Here is a 17526-nt window from a genome sequence, read left to right as displayed (position 1 = left end):
CAATGTCCCCCGCTTCCCCTGGGACGTGGGAGAAATTCTGCCGGAGGTGGGAGTTGAAACTCCTTCTGACAGGGGACTCTGCCAGACGTTCCCAGCAGACCCTCATGATATGTTTGGGTCAGCCAGGTCTGGCCGGCATCCTCCCCCACCATCGGAGCCAACACAACACCAGGTGGTGATTAGTTGACAGCTCCGCCCCTCTCTTCACCCGAGTGTCCAAAACATGCGGCCGAAAATCCGATGATACAACCACAACCAGTCAATCATCGAATTGTGGCTTAGAGTGTCTTGGTGCCACGTGCACATATGGACACCCCTATGTTTGAACATGGTGTTCGTTATGGACAATCCATGACGAGCACAGAAGTCTCATCATGGATTCATAAGATATGATTTTTTTTGTTTGTTTCACCAGCGGTGTGTGGCTTACCCTGCTTTACGATCAGGTAAGCAACTTTGTACGATGCTGTGAGGATCGGTTTGTTAATAGGTACAAATCCAAGAGCAGGCAGAGTGGCCTTTTAATCAAATCTGGCTCTCTTCACCTTGATTTCAGCAAGCGTTGTGTTCTTGTATTCTTCATCTCCATGTAGCATCAAGAAGTGTTCCTTCAATTTTGCCAGTGCGAGGCTACAGTTGCTCAACTTAAAATTGCAAATTATGCCGATAGGATGCTGAATCCCATCATGTTCCGTGATACATGTGAATCCATGTCGTACGTATTCGTCCGGCCACTTTCTTTTTTGCTCGACATAGTATGGATTAAAATATTAAAGAAATAACACTACTATTACGGCAGTCACACATTGACTACTGAGTGCACTAAATTCCCCACAGCACTAATTGACCAAGCAATGTAACGTGTTCATCTACAGCCTGTGATGGTCAAGCGGGGCATGTCATCAGGAATTGACCCGATGCTGAACCCCTGAGATCGGCTCACGGAACCCTTGGGGTTCTCTCGATCTTGTCCATTAAAGACATGGAGGACAGCTACCTTATTGGATTTTTCATCAAAGAGATCCTCCTTATTGGAGTCAGCAAATTTCTGTGGTATTAACAAATTGACCGGTTGAGTGCAATTGGATTGGAGAGAGGCTAAATAATGACACCACTGTTACTTACATGCAACTGCTGTAAATTGTTAGAGTAAATAAAAGGTAAAAAGTTAAACAAAATCAGCAAATATTGGCAATTTGGCTAATTATTTGTGGCTGATGTTTGGAGGGTAATAACCAGCCAACTTGATCAGCAGGCTGATTAATTGATTGGGTCCTAATTATATATTTGTGAGGATTAATGACTAGTTATTGAATATAAACAAAATCAAATAATTTGCTCTCACTTAAAAAAGAAAAAAAACATACTGATTGTGTCACAATGTCCAACTTATGTAAATGCAGCCAGAAATGGGCATTATATTTACAATAAATTTGATTATCTGGTATGTGTAAAACCCCTTTTAAAACCTCTCATTCCACCTCAAGTGTCTTCGTGCACTCCCAGTGTTACTCATACACCAATTTGAGAACTTCTGTTGTACACAATACATGGTATTTTATGTGAAAATTACATTAGCACATCCACTCAGAACTAAAATCAAGTAATAATATCTATTATGCTAATGTTACCTGATGGTACTTCTTTAAAATGTTATGCATTTCTGCAACATCTTCACTGCTGATGGTCTTGATAACATAGCGTTTGTCATATGAGGTATGGAAACGGGCTCCACTTCGTCCCTGGGCCTCACTGTTCAATGGGGCACTACGAGTCAAGGAATTCTGTAAAGAAGGAAAAATCCTTCATTATTTTTTGCTACAAGTACAGTCACAGAATAACATTTTTGACAGACATTGGTTATTTCTCTTGATGCGAAATTGTACATCAATGCTCATTTTACCTCTGAAAACTGTTGGGTCCCCGGGACTTGCAATATTAAAATGCTATGAGTCCAGACAGAAATGTTTAGAGTCCCAAAAATTAAGCAATAAAAAGTCCAAAGGTCTAAGGTTCAAACTGCATTTACAAGACAAGAGCAAAAACCAACAAGAGATATTAACAAATGTCACAGAGAAATGTATTAAAATAAATGAAATTACATGTAGCATCCATTATTGTCTTAATATTGCAACCACTGATATAACAGTCCATTTTGATAGGAAAGTCCACCATTTACTATGAGTGTTTGTTTAGTTTCATGTGTGATTTGTTCTTCTCGAACCTCTGAAGCATTTTGTTTTTGCTTCTTTAAAAAATTTGCCAAGTTTAACTTTGTTTTAGGCCTAAAGATAGCACTTTTTAGAAGCTGTTTTAGAAGGGAGGGGGGTGGGATCCACGTCCACTGTGCATTTTTCTGTGAAATGAATTTGAATGATTTAAAAATTCGGCCCACAACTTGTGAATAGTGGAAAAAAAAATGTCCTTGTGAAGGTAGACCATTTGGGAAACTGCAGAGGCTCTGTCAACTAACACAAGCTTACTCCAAATTATAATCAATGTATAGCCAACCAACCATAAGCAGCATTATGTTTCATGCTGATAAAACTCACTGGAAATTTCTGACAGCTCGTACAGCAAAATAATATGGTTGTCTTTACAAGCAATAACGTTGGCAAACTTAGCATGACCTCAATTCTCAACTGTTATCAGAAAGGCAACCTCTAGCGCCTAGTTTATTTAGAATTTTCACTCATCTTTTAAGGCCAACAGAATATTGTGCTATGTCTATGTAAACATTGGTGGTATATGAAAGATTGATTTCCATTCCTTATTGAATTGTAATACATGTGCTGTATGTGTCAAAATACTGCCATCCAATGGTTTGAGTTATCACTACAAAGCTCAATTGGCTTAATATGAGATAGGACACATGTGTCAAACTCACGTCCCACGGGCCAAATCCGGCCCGCTATATAATCATATCCGGCCTGCAAGATCATTTTACATTATCGTTATTAATGGCCCGTTTATATGACGCAAAGTATTTCAAGATATTACGAAGATAGCAGTTAGCCGAAGATACCCCTCACGTTGCCGAAAAGAAAAGTTGATTCTGAAAACAGAGCCTTTAATAACCGATGGGAGGCTGAGTATATGTTTACTGACATTGCCGGTAAACCCGTGTGTCTCATTTGTGGAGCAAATGTTGCTGTAATCAAATAATTCCATTTAAGACGGCACTTCGAGACAAAACATAAAGATAACCTGAGAGACCTGGATGTAGAGCAGAGGCGACAGAAAGCAGAAGAGTTAAAGAAGAATCTGACATTCCAGCAGACATTTTTTACCCGTGCAAAATCACAAAGTGAAGCTGCTGTGAAAGCAAGTTTTATCGTGGCAGAGAAGATCGTCAAATCGGCCCGGCCGTTTTCAGAGGGAGAATTTCTGAAGAGCTGCATGATCAAGGTGTTCGACGTCTTATGTCCAGACAAAAAGCAGATGCTGGTAAATATAAGCCTGAGTAGAAATACTGTTACTGATCGTATTTGTGAGATGGCCACTGATTTAAGAGCACAGTTGAGTGAAAGAAGCAAAGACTTTATTGCCTACTCTCTTGCTGTGGATGAAAGTACTGACATGACTGATACTGCACAACTGGCCATCTTCATCCGTGGAGTGAACAATTTGTGCGTAACAGAGGAAGTCATGGACATTATATCAATGCACGGGACAACGACGGGAAAAGACATTTTTGAAAAAGTATGTCTAAGTGTAACCAACATGACTGCCCTGGGACAAAATTATTGGACTTACAACTGATGCAGCACCTGCTATGTGCAGTGAAAAAAGTGGACTAGTGAGAAGGATGCGAGTGAAGATGCAGCAGGAGAACTGTACTGGTGAGTTAACAGCATATCACTGTATCATACACCAGGAAGCACTATGTGGCAAACTCCTAAAGATGGATAATGTAATGAGCACTGTAACGCAAACCGTAAACTTTATCCGAGCTAAAGGGTTAAATCACCGACAGTTTCTGTCCTTTATGCAGGAGATAGATTCAGAGTTTGCCGACATTCCTTATCATACAGAGGTGCGCTGGCTAAGTCGGGGTAAAGTTCTCAACAGAGTTTTTGAGCTCAGCAACGAAATCTGTCAGTTCATGGACAGTAAAGGAAAAGACTCCACCGTTTTGAGGGATGAAAAATGGAAGAACGAGTTGGCGTTTCTGGCTGATATAACAGCTCATCTTAACGCCTTAAATCTGCAGCTCCAGGGACGTGACCGCATGATTACTGACATGTATGACGCAGTGAAGGGATTTCAAGTGAAGCTGCTTTTATGGGAGACACAAGTGCAACAGTGTAACTTGTCTCACTTTCCCTGTTGCCAAGTAATGTTGAACCAAGTTAGCACTACTGTGTTCCCCAAAACGCACTTTGCCGACAAACTGAGCACACTACGCGCTGAGTTCGTACGGCGCTTTAGTGACTTTGAAGCACAAAAAAAAAGAGTTTCGACTTGCTTCGCAACCCATTTGCTGTCGATGTTGAAACTGCACCTGCGCAGATTCAGATGGAACTGATTGAGCTACAATGTAATGGGACACTGAAGGCAAAGTACAACACTGCAAGGGCCTGCACAGTTTATTCAATTCATCCCCGCAACAATGCCCCAGCTTCGTCTTCATGCGGCTCGAATCCTGTGCATGTTTGGGAGTACATATCTGTGTGAGAAGCTCTTCTCAGTGATGAAGATTAACAAAACAGCACACAGAAGTCATTCGGCTTGAATCTTGTGCATGTTTGGGAGTACATATCTGTGTTAGAAGCTCTTCTCAGTGATGAAGATTAACAAAACAGCACACAGAAGTCCTCTCACTGTGAGACCCTGCAGTCCATTCTGAGAATCTCCACAACACAGGACTTCACACCAAACATAAACTAACTTGTTGCCAAAAAAAGATGCCAGGTGTCCGGCTGCGATCAGAGCATATGATCAGAAGAAAGTCATAAGAGCAATGTAAACTGAATAATTTATATTGTTATTGCTGAAAAGCACACAGTTTATGTATATTTCCAGGTTATGTTCCATGTTCGTATTTCTAATGTATATTTTAGATAGGAGATATTTTTTTAAGGAGAGCAAAATCTTTGGTGATATTTAAGTTTATTTTTTTTATATACATTGACATAGGAGCAAAGAGATTTGAATGTTATTTTATTGTTAAATTGTTTAAGTTAATGTTATTATATTGTTAGGTTGTTTAAGTTCTAAGTTTTATAATTTAACAAGATATTTTTATGGAGAGCAAAATATTACATATATGTTATTTAAAGTTTATTATTATTATATTATTATTATTTAAGTTTGTTTCAGAATAATATTCCTGTATGTTTTTATTCATATTCATGTCCCAAAAACATTTAGGGTGTTCAATAAATGATTATCCTGTTCGGCCCGCGACTTTAAGTGTTTTTCAAATTTTGGCCCCTTGTGCAATTGAGTTTGACATCCCTGAGATAGGAACGAGTCAAGGGTGTGAGCTACACCCGTATTTGACAAGAATTGTATTATGTATTATTTTTATTACTATTTTAAAAGATGAGATAAGTCAATTCAAAACATTTTTTGCGTACTCACTGAAATAATATAAGCCGAAGTCACTACAATTATGTATTTATTTAATTACCCATGTGCGCCTTGTTTATCTGGAGCAAATACAGTACATTAACAATCAATTACTATACTAAGGAGTGAATTTGTTTATTAAAATTCGTTATTATGTTTTTATTGGCACTGCAGATAATTACTAAAGCATGTGTCCCAGTGAAATTTGTCTGGCGACATGGCTGGTTGTAAAGGAAACCAGAACCAGACTATGCTTCAAAATAAAATGTGAGTTATCAAGTAATATATGAATGGCATTGGTACACTTTTATTTTGAAGTTACTCCCGGAAGCAAGGTTGTGACAACGATCTAGTTGTCCTTTACTTGATCATGAGCAGCACTCGATGTAAACAAAGCTGTGTGCCCCCCGTCAAAAAACGATGCATTCGACAGACGGACGCTGATTCGAAAGTATGCATCCCCGTCAAAAATTATTTTTCTTGGACGCAGGCAAACAAGAGCACTGGTACACTCACATAAAAGATGGAGAAAAATACTGTCATGCAATACTGTAGCTTTTATATTGCAGATTTATATAGTTACTGACATCAATCTTCTACTTCCCAGCCTAAATGTAAAGCTGCAGGAAGCACGGTCAAAGACACCTCATTTTTCAAATTTGTATTTTACAACCACATGGAAATGTGTATGAAATTTAAAAAATGCTCTTCAAGATTTTTTGCAAACTGTAGTTCAGTATTATAAAAGGAACAACAAATGTTAAGCAAATGTTAATCACCTAAAAAATTGGTCTTTTTTCCTTTCAAGAGGAATATATTCAGAAATATTTTGTTGTAAGTACATGACCAACATTACCGCAAATTATTTTGGACCCTACACACTGCATGCCCAAACCTATGCATAGAAACAAACACCTGTTGTCTTAAAGTAACATGATCTCATCATCCTGTCTCTGTGCCTCATTCTTTAAGAATGTGATGTCCTATGCCCTTGGTTACTGCTACCTCCTCCAAACATGTCAGCAGGACCTAAAATAGATGGCTTCTAAAAATGAATGAAAAGGCTGACACATTTCCAAATAAATGTGTCCTGTATGTGATCTGTGTTTGAACACTTGACAGACCTGTCCTGCATGCGCATTAAAGACATTGCGATGTCAAAGACAGCGAGTGTGCTTAACGTGTTTAGGAAGTACCTGGCAAAGTTTAAATGGCTGTCAAAGTGGAGCCAGAATATTAAAAATCTGTTAAATCTAAGAAGGGTGAGGTTTTTTTGAATTGGCATTTTGCGCAGTGGCAGCAACGTCTCTCTCACTTGCCCCAACGAATGAGCGCTCACTGGGTAAGAGCGAGAAAGAGACAGCGCGACAAACTACACCTCGCTCTCCCTTTATTCTCTTCACCTTGTCCGCTACTATTGTTTTAGTTTTTCCAACATGTTTTTGCCCTTTTGAGTGCAAAATTGTGACATTTGTCACTTGTCATGTACAAGACAGATGAATGGGATCTGGCCGTTCAACATTTAAGTTGGATGTCAAAAAGATTGGATAAGTATCAGCTTTAGTATCACATACACACTGGCATCAAAAGGTCAAACAGGGGAAAAATGGGAAAATCGGAATTGTGTCACTTCAGGCTGCAGTGTTAAACTATCGTTAGTTTGAATGTGTTTTTTTTTTGTTTGTTTTTTTACAAGATATAAAATGTGCAATAATTGATTCCAACAATTGGTTGCACTGTTGGTTATTACACGAGAAACACGCATGCACACACACACACACGTACACACGCACGCACGCACACGCACACACACACGCACACACACACACACAATGTGAAAAATTAACAGGCAATTCAATTAATGCCTTAATTGCCATTCACATTTGCCAGCATCTCAAGTGCCTTACAGATCACAGAAACCAGATCAGTAACATCCTGATGTACCCTGGTAGTATGAGTACTTTGCTCCTTTCATATTCAAATGTTTCGGGTCTGGAACAGATCCATCAGGGTCAACCTGAGTCAGGGTCAACCTGACTCACTAGCCCCTTTTACACCACAGGACGTTTATCAGAAACGGTTGTACCGTGGTAGTTTCACTTCCCCTTTCCAATCACACCAAAAAAATGTTCCAGGTCTGGACGATCCCCTAGCATCTATCTGGGCTGATCAAAGTACCTAGTCGCGACTAGGGTCTTCGGATACTTACCCGGGTAGCTCGAGGAGGGTGTTTTATGCTAACTATAGCTGATTGGTTGGTCGAACTTGTGGGTGTGCTGTTTAGGTATCAGCACCTGCAATTATGCGACTCAGCAGTTGTTTTCACTATGGCCAGTTTAATATTTTTTAAATAATGGCAGGAAAGAAAATAAATTGGTGGATGGATGCTCTGGAAAAGGCTCTACTGTGTATTTACGGGGAAGAGGACATCCAACGGCAATTTGCTTTAATTATGTGCAAAGGCGAGTCACTGGCAGAACGCTCACCTTGAGCTAGCGCTTTTGTGACACAAACCTATAAAACATATTTAAGAATATACATGGACCGAACATCGACTGATGAAAATTTACATCCAGGCAATCTGGATCAGAAACCCGTTACAGTTTCTGCTCAGTTTGTGTATTATTTTCATAGCTTGCCGGGGACAGAGAAACGCCAATCAAAGGCGGCCATCGGCAGACGCATGTATCAGCGACTTCGTCTACTTCTTGTTGTTGAAGCAAACAGGCGTTGGAGGTCCTAGTCCCCTCAAATACTCACAAGAGTTGACGCAGAGCTAAGTCGATAAAATGGCTCTCCGACGTCCTCCTTCATTGAGTGCTTCAGGGCACCTGGCACACCCTCCACAAAGCAAAGCCTCAAAAAAACCCATAGATCAAGCACCAACTGCAGCGGGCCCACATTTGACTGAAACAGATTTATCTCCTGTTGAACGGGATAAGAGATCTGCCACAGCTGGTGTGCCCAGTCTGTGGCGTGCACTCCCCTAAAATCTCCACATCTAAAAGCACATTCCAGGGGACACGAACTTGCTCACGACGCACGCTTCGTGTCCTCTGGCAAGAGTTCCGCAATGTAAGCCCCAAAAAGAATACAGGGACCTTGGCATCAACTGCAGCGGGCCCACGCCCGTTGATTGTTGTTGGTCCAGATCAGGGGTGGGCAATTATTTTTTCCATGGGGCCACATAAGAAACATAAAATATTGTGGAGGGCCGGGCCAAAAGGCTGAACTCAATTCTGCATAATATTAATTGTATTTCTTTTTTAAAAAGCAGTAAATAGCACTGTTTTGACAAGCTGGCAAGAGTATATATTAAAGTTAAGCAATGAAACTAAATACCAAATAAACTGAAAAAATGAGGTTGCCTTACAAAAATGTATTCATTCAAATTTCTCAACACAATGGTAGACAAAATATTAACATTTTTTACTATTTGTGACTCATATTAGTAAACATATTCTGTCACATTCACTTCAAAACACATTTTGAGTTCCATATACTGTTGGATAGTTGTGTAAAGGTTCTGAGCATTTTAAAGACATCACAATATTGTCTTTTTGCACCAAACATTAAGCAAGATACAACATATTGACTGTCACTGAACTGTGATTTTGAGAAAAAGTGTCCCAGTTCATTGTTATCTGGTGCCTTACAGTAACATGCCTACATTTGTGGTCTAACTGCCTCATTTGGTGTTTCAATGTTCATTTTTCTTGTTCAGTGAGAGAAATCTTATCTCTGCTGGGCTTTAACAAGTGCATCAAAGTCAGGCTGAATGTCTGAAGTGGAGATGCGACGCACAGCTGACAGATGATCATCAGTGAGAGAGGATCTGTACCTGGATTTTGTAAACTTCATAATTGAAAATGTTTGTTCACAAATGTAGGTAGAGCCAAAGAGAACAAACATCTTCTGAGCATGTCTCCTAATGTTTGGAAAGTTCTCCTCCTTGAGAGAAGAGTAGAAATCCAGCAGAGATCCTGACTTAAAGTGCTCTGCCAGTACTCCATCAGACTGCAGGTCAATGAGTTCCAGCTGAACATCACTGGGTGCATCATCCACACTGAAGGTAAAGGGAGAGGAAATCATGTGCATGTCATCCTCCATTGTTCTTAGATCCTCAAATCGCCTTGCAAACTCACCATGCAATGCTCCTAACATGGATGAGTACCTGCAGAGGTTATCAGCTGATGGTGTGACTTCTTTCAGGGTTTGCATGTGAGTGAGAGTGTTGCTCTCCAGTTGTCTTGAAAGAAACTGTATCTTTCTCATGAAAGCCTTCACCAAGCTGTGCATTTCACGTACAAAAAGGCCCTTGCCTTGCAGCTTGGTGTTCAGTTCATTCATCAGTGCAGTCACATCAACAGCAAATGTGAAATCTGCCATCCAGACCTCATCTGCAAACTCTGGGATGGCCTTGCCTTGTCTCACAAAACTCCTGGATTTCTGCTTTCAGATCCCAGACTCTTTTTAACACTTTGCCCAGGCTGAGCCATCTCACAGAAGCGTCCGTGGTGACACCTGCTAGTCTGTCCCATTTCAGTCCCAACATGTCCATACAAGCATTTACCTCAGTGAAGAGATCGCTCCCCGTCGTCGTCCCTTTTAACGACCGCATTGCTGCCAGGTCCTCCGTAATCCTGAAGTCCGGCGTTATCCCGCGGACAAATACGAGTAGCTGGGCTGTGTCGCGAACATCACAACTCTCGTCCAGAGCCAAGGAGAAAAAGTCAAAACTTGGCACTTCACGTTGCAGCTGTAGCTCCAGATTCCCCGCAATGTCCTCGACCCTTCTCGTCACGGTTCGCCTGGACAGCGGGACTTGCTCAAATGCCGCATTTTTTTCAGGGCATATTAGTGCTGCCGAGTCTACCAAGCACTCTTTCACGAACTCCCCCTCTGAGAATGGCTTGCTGTTTTTGGCTATTTTGTGGGCTATCACAAAGCTGGTCTTGGTTGCTGCATCCCTGGATGCATGAAGCCTGGTAAAAAAGCCTTGCTGCGTTTGCAGCTTAGCTAGCAAAGCTTCCGATGTCCGCGCTCTTTCAGCATCAGTTAGGTTTTTATATTTCTCTGCATGTTTCGTCTGGTAATGCCGACTAAAATTGTAGTCCTTCAACACGGCAATCTGCTCCCCGCAAACTAAACACACAGCTTTACTTCTAACTTCAGTAAATAAATACTTCGCTGTCCAATTTTTGTTGAAAATTCTACATTCGGCATCTACCTTTCTTTTTTTAGCCTGAGCGGACATTTTTGAGGGCGAAAGTCGTCTTCTTGTGATTCAATCGCGCGCATGTCTTGATATACGCATTTCGTGATTGTGTGCGTGAATTAAAAAAAGACAATTTCAGAATAAAAGCAGTGCAGCTTTAGCCCATGAATGAGGTGAAATTAAAAAGTATGTTTATTTTGAAATTTCCAATTAACCTTACACTCGCGGTCAGAGTCAACCAAAGGTATGTGGCCCGGGCCATACAATGCCCAGGTCTGTCATACGGGCCAGTCAGTGCCATCCGGCGGGCCGGATGTGGCCCGCGGGCCGTGCAATGCCCAGGTCTGGTCCAGATGATCTTTTTGACCATGTACTTTTAGCAAGCTTCACGGCACTGGCTGGAAGTACGAAACTTTTGGCTCCACCAGCGACTTGTAGCTTTATTGATAGATCGCAGAGCTCTACTAGAGTATATCAATGTACTTGTATCAAGCTAACAGAGCTGCATATATGGTAGTATGAAAAGGTTGTGGCCACCCCTGATCATTTTGAAAATTTTCATTTATAAAACATTGGTTGTTCAGATCAGCAATTTCAGTTAAATTTCATGCAGCTGACAAACAGTGATATTTGAGAAGCGTAATGAAGTTTAAGGGATTTACAGAAAGCGTCAAATAAAAGTAGAAAGGTGCATAAATTTGGGCACTCACTAAAGAAAAATCACATCAATATTTGATAGATAAATCTTTTCCAAAAATAACAGCCTCTAAATGCTTCCCATAGCTTCAAATGAGAGTCTGGATTCTGGTTGAAGGTATTTTTGACCATTCTTTACAAAACATCTCCTGTTCAGTCAGGTTATATGCTTTCCGAGCATGGACAGCCCGCTTTAAATCACACCACAGATTTTCCAAAATAATCAGATCTAGGGACTGAGATGGCCAATCCAGAGAGTTGTACTTGTTCCTCTGCATGAATGCCTAAGTAGAATTTGAGCAGTATTTAGGATTGTTGTCTTGTTGAAGTATCCAGCCCACGGCGCAACTTGCACCGATATTTGAACAGTGTTTGCAAGAATCTGCTGATTCTGAACTGAATCCATGCGACCATCAACTTGAACAAGACTGCCAGTACCTGCATTGGCCAGAGGCCACACAGCTCCACAGCATGATGAAAACCCCCACCAAATTTAACTGTGATTAGCAAGTCTTTGTGTTGGAATGCTGTGTTCTTCTTCCGTACCTTATTCCAAAATGAAGTTGGCTTGTACAAAAGTATTTTAGCATACCTGTGTTTTAGCAGACTTGTTTGTGGCATGTACACAGACAAGGCTTCTGCCACATGACTCGCCCAAATAGCATCTCCTTGTGCAATGTGCACTGAATAGTTGAACAATGCATAATGACACCATCTGCAGCAAGATCATGTTGATCTTTGGAACTGGTGTGTAGGTTGAGTTGGACTGTTCTCACCATCTTTCACCAGGCCTTATCTCAAGCTGTGCCTGTTGTCATCCATTTCCTCACTAGGTTCCTCACAGTGGAAATTGATAGCTGAAATCTCTGAGCTAGTTTTTGGTATCCTTCCCCTAAACCAGTGCTTCTCAAATAGTGGAGCGGGCCCCCCTGAGGGGGCGCGAGGTGATGCCAAGGGGGGCGTGGATGTTCCCAGGAAAAAGGCTTTGTTTTTGTCATGTGGAATGTAATTGCAATAAAGTAATAATTTTCATCATTTTCTTTTAGTTTCAGGCACTTTGGTGCACTTGCCTCTTTTTTGTTTTGTTTTAGACTAAGCTGTAACCCGTATATAATTAACAGTTGTTGAAAGTTGATTTATATTGCGTTTTTCTGTTAATGTTAAAAAGGATACATGTGTAGGTATTCTTAAACAATTTCTTATCAATAATAATGTTATAGTCAGTGCATTGACGAGGGGGAATACATCAAACAATGAATGAATACATCAAATCAATGAATACATCAAACATTTGGCATAGATTTGAGTAGAATTTCTTACCAAGAAGTCCTGATCATCGATGCCAAACCTCTCCCTGAGGTTTCGAAACACCAGGGGACAGTACTCCTTGAATTTAAAATGGCTAGGCATGTTTTCTCTATCCAAGAAAAACAAGAATTCAGTTATGATTTTTTTTTTTTTTTTGGATTTAGTACTAAAATTTCAATGCAAACACGACACAAAAACTTACTTATTGAAAAGATGGTTGTCGACTTTAATCTTAGAATAGGCCTTGAAGTCATCAGGCATGAGCATAATGGGAATCTGAACATGGCTCAATTCATTTATCTATACAAGCAAAACACAGAGGAGAACTGCAAAAAGGTAAGAAACCTCAATGTTGTAATTATTACTACATACATGATGATCAGTGTGTAAAGCTTCAAATGTCACAAATGTCACATTTATGAACTGCAAAAATGCTGCAAAAATTATAACGCCACACTTTTATCAAAGATATTCGAGCTAAATAAAAAGCCACTCAGCTTTGTTCTGCAAAGCCCATTAATGTCCGCATCTCACAAGAAAAGCGTTTGCAGATGAACTATTCTTGATGATATAACATTGATAGGAAGGTCACCAGTTGGAAAAAAGGTGGTTTCAAATCTATCCAGAACTTCCACGTCTAACAGAAATCACACACACTGGTTTTGAAATGTGAATAAGCATCTGCACCCTGCTCTTCACTGGCCAAGTGCTGTTTAGGGAGGTGGGTTGGTTGGAGAGCTCACTCCCGAGTTATGATAGAGCGCAGCGGCAATTCTGAATCTAGCCACTGAGCTATTCTCATAGATTACAATCTGATATTAATTTAATTTTATTGATCTCAGTTTCACACTATTTACATTGCATTCCACTTTTCCGGGCTGTAAAGTTCTGAAAGAGTTACTTATTATAATGACAAATTAGATTGGATCTGTTCCCGGGGCTTAAAGTGACAATATGTTATATTTAGACCATTATTCATTTTGAAAACCCACTATAAATTTCAATAAGGTGTAAATAAATGTGTTCTACCCAACCAACATATATATACTCATAGGTCTAGTAAATGCAATTTATATTACATGGGGAATGCCACACAGATGGGGGTAGTCATGCTCCTTATATATGTAAATGGTTGTACTATATGTTCTATGATATCTTTTATTAATATGATATCAATATTAAAACAATCTGTGGAGTTTTCTAGTTTTTAATTTTTGACAATATGTATGACTTCTGTATCTTTTACATAATACAGTACATAGAACAGAGTAGAGTATGTTATAAAATATTTAGATAAGCTCCTGAAGTTCTCTATAGACAGCTTAAAATTACATTTGGTACTTTTTCAATACACCTCAGTGCCTTAGTACACACAGTGACATAGTACTCACTTCACAAAGTACAATGTACAGTAGAGGGATTTTTCTTCACACATTTCTTTTTTCTTATTGGCTCACAAATTTAATTTGCTAGTTTACTACCTATATTAATGAAATGTTTGTTGATCATTTGTTATACCTGTTATTTTGTCAATTGTATTTTTTTTCATTAATAAAATATTCAGGACAGCTATTTTGTTGCCAATATTGATTATATAATTTAATATTCACCATGTCTCCTGTGCATTATTTCTGTTCTGTTCTAAAAGTGAATGATATTATTCTCTCTTAGTTGTTCTTGTAATACTTACTTTGTTTTTGCACTTGAAATAGTCTGGTTGACTCTTTTGTTCTTAATTTTAATAAATGTGTATATAAAATGTTGTTCTTTTCAAGAGTATTGTTTAAGTAAGTTACAAGTAAGTATACAAGTCTATAAAATCTAAAATATTTCAGTTATTCTAGTACGTTTCATAACTGGAAAAAGGCCTTTGCTATGCATTATATTAATGAAATCTGTTTTGATGGTCCCTTGGGTTTAACAAGTCAATATTAAAATCTCCACAAAGTCTTCACATTTTTTTGTTGTTATGATTAAGCAGATGGGCTTGAGCAGGCATGGGAAAACTACAGCCCGCGGGCCGGATCCGTCCCATTGGTCTTTGTAATCCAGCCTGCTTATGATGGCACAGAATTAAGATTTGGTTTGAATGATTCAATTAATTTCATTTTGACTTGTCATTCCATTCATTTCATTTTGACTTATGACAGACTACCAACACCAAGTGTCAGAGTAGGCGCATGACATGACATGATTTTGCAGAGCCTCGAGGAAGAATATGAGACAGCAAGAGAGAAATTGAATGAGCTATTTTCAATTATCGTTCTTCGACTGGTCAGGTTAGAACCCATCTGCATCAATGTCAAAGAAAAAAAAAGTTGACAGTGAGTGCCGAGTGTTTAAGAAAGAATGGACGCATAAATATTTTTTCATAAGTGTAGTCCAGTCCAAGGCTGTATGTATGTCTTATTTGCCAAGAAACCATGGCAGTTTTAAAAGAATATAATAACAGCCGTCACTTGTCCACGAAGGTGTCTAATTACCCCAGCAGCTATTCAACACAAGCACATACGGCTACTGCTGACAGGTTGGTAGCTAGTGTGCAGGTTTAGCAAAACACCGTTATTCAAGCAAACACGAAGTCAAGTTATTTACTCCCATTCAAACTAGTAAAAGCTAGCAAGCCTTTCCCCAAAAAGGATTTTCTTAAGAGTGCAACATAGAGACCTCAAGTATTTTATGTCCTGAGAGCAAGAACAAATGTGAAAAAAATAACTAATCATGCAGGTCAGTGACTTGCCCTATTGGAGTAATTGACGAACATTAACTAGCAAGCTTAACAATAAAGCGGCATCATTTTCATTATATTTTTTGGCACTGGACAAAAGCAATGACTGATATAAAGGACACTGCTCATTTCGAGATAATGGAGGACTTTTTGGATATGGAATCCCTGAAAGGAAAAACACGGGTAGAGGATTTGTTTAACAGCGTATCAATGGTCATACAGAGGCGCAAGTCACCTTGGAGTACCACAGATGGACACATCTGAAAGGAAAAACATCGCGATGCTCAAGAGGTAATGCTCCTACACTGCCTAATTCACTCGGAAGAACTGTGTTAAACCGTGTTGCAGGCTGACCACGTTGCAAAACCTGTTAACTTTATTCGAGGGTTATGAGTGATGAAGACCTCAGAACTGTTCTAAGAATTACCACAACAGGATTACCTATACACTTTGATGCACTGGCTTATAAAGGGTAATCAACAACACTGTTCTCAATCAAAAGCAGATGTTATTACATTAATACTTTAGTTATGTTGATGTTTGATATATACTGTTAACAAATGCAGTCTTTTTTTTTATATGTATTGTATCTTGTTGCTGTCCCGGCCGACAAATTTTAAAAGTCAACGTGGCCCCCGAGCCAAAAATTTTGCCCATCCCTGGGCTAGAGTGTAGTTGAAACTATCCAGACAAGCTTCTGAAGTTCTATATACACAGCTCCTGATTACATTCGGTACGTTTTCAATTTGTAATTCGACTGTTAGACATTTGTACATGTTATCTATAGCATACGTCAAGCGTCACCAACATGGTGCCCGCAGGCGCCAGGTAGTGACCAAAGATCATATGAGTAGCCCGCAAGCCTGATCTGCAAATAGCTTACAAGAGATTGAACATTGGTGATTTCCTTTGAATTTTACTAACAATTATACATGTATTACATTTACATTAGATATTACACTTGATTTACATATTTACTACAGCTGTTCCTTAATTATTATGAAAAATCATTAACGTCTTCTTTATGTGAAGACATAAACTGGTAGCCCTTCTTATTACACCGTACCAAACCCAACAATCTCATTACATGTCAGTGACTTATCCAGTGCAACTCCTCTTCACGCCTTGCAGTTTGCTGCCTTCCATTTACATGTATCCTTATCTAGTCAATTTTCTGACATTTGAAATGTATTCATCTTAAATATTTTTTAACCTTAATTAAGTATTCTTTAATGTCGGAGTGTCTTGACTTCCACAGCAAAGATTCTGTTGACTCGGGGACCAACTCACAGAATACTTAAGGTTCAATCTAACCCAGGTTAAAAACCACTGGTTTATACATTTAAATGTAGTAAATAAACCCCATCCATCTATCGATCAATTCATCACCTACCGCTTATCTAAGTTCAATTCGTCCAGGCAGCTGCTTTAGCAGGGAAGTCGTGGGTACAGGAGCTTTACCAGGGAATCCCAGACTTCCCCCTCTCCAACCCCTTTGTCCAGGTCAAGAATGGGCAAACTACGGCCTGGGGGCCATATGTGGACCGTTAAGCTTTTTAGCTTTTTTAGCTATTCGGCCCTACGAACATGAAGAAATTATCAGTCAAGAAAAGAGTGACAGTGCAAATATCCTAAAGGATATCGGAAGTATCAGTGCTTTAAAATAGAAACTGTTAGCAATAAAAAAAGTTGTAAAAAGTTGTTCATTTTATTTTCAGTTGTAAAAGTCTTTTCAATAGATAGTTAAATAAATGGGAATTGAAAAACATTGTTGTAATGGTTTTGATGACTTTCTATTAACATTAAGGTACAATTTCGAGACATCCCACACTTTTTTCTCTTATGAGGTTGAGTATCAAAGCACTCCATCCATCTGCTCCTGGTCCAGCCCTTATGTCCAATTTTAGAAACTTTTGTGGCCCCCAAGTCAAAGGTTTGCTCACCCCTGGTCCAGCTCCTCAGGGAAGATCCTCAGGTCTTCCCAGGAAAGCTGATGAGAGAC

At 39.5% G+C, this 17526-nt stretch overlaps 1 protein-coding gene across 2 annotated transcripts in view; it reads right to left on the bottom strand.

The window, feature by feature from the left end:
- pip4k2aa (phosphatidylinositol-5-phosphate 4-kinase, type II, alpha a) overlaps positions 1-17526 on the bottom strand; it is a 51003-nt gene that overhangs the window by 26644 nt on the left and 6833 nt on the right. For both annotated transcript variants that reach the window (XM_088402575.1, XM_088402576.1), the window contains exons 2-4: positions 12999-13096; positions 12809-12905; positions 1632-1784 (exon numbers count right to left, since the gene is read on the bottom strand). In XM_088402575.1, coding sequence (XP_088258701.1) covers positions 1632-1784; positions 12809-12905; positions 12999-13096 — 348 coding nt within the window. The remainder of the gene's footprint in view (positions 1-1631; positions 1785-12808; positions 12906-12998; positions 13097-17526) is intronic.

The sequence above is a fragment of the Hippichthys cyanospilos genome, chromosome 19 (genome assembly GCF_059441005.1).
Source record: "Hippichthys cyanospilos isolate Australia breed blue-spotted pipefish chromosome 19, RoL_Hcya_1.0, whole genome shotgun sequence".
Classification (NCBI taxonomy): domain Eukaryota; kingdom Metazoa; phylum Chordata; class Actinopteri; order Syngnathiformes; family Syngnathidae; genus Hippichthys; species Hippichthys cyanospilos.
Note: the sequence above shows the minus strand (reverse complement) of the source record. Positions and strands in the feature narration are given on the sequence as shown.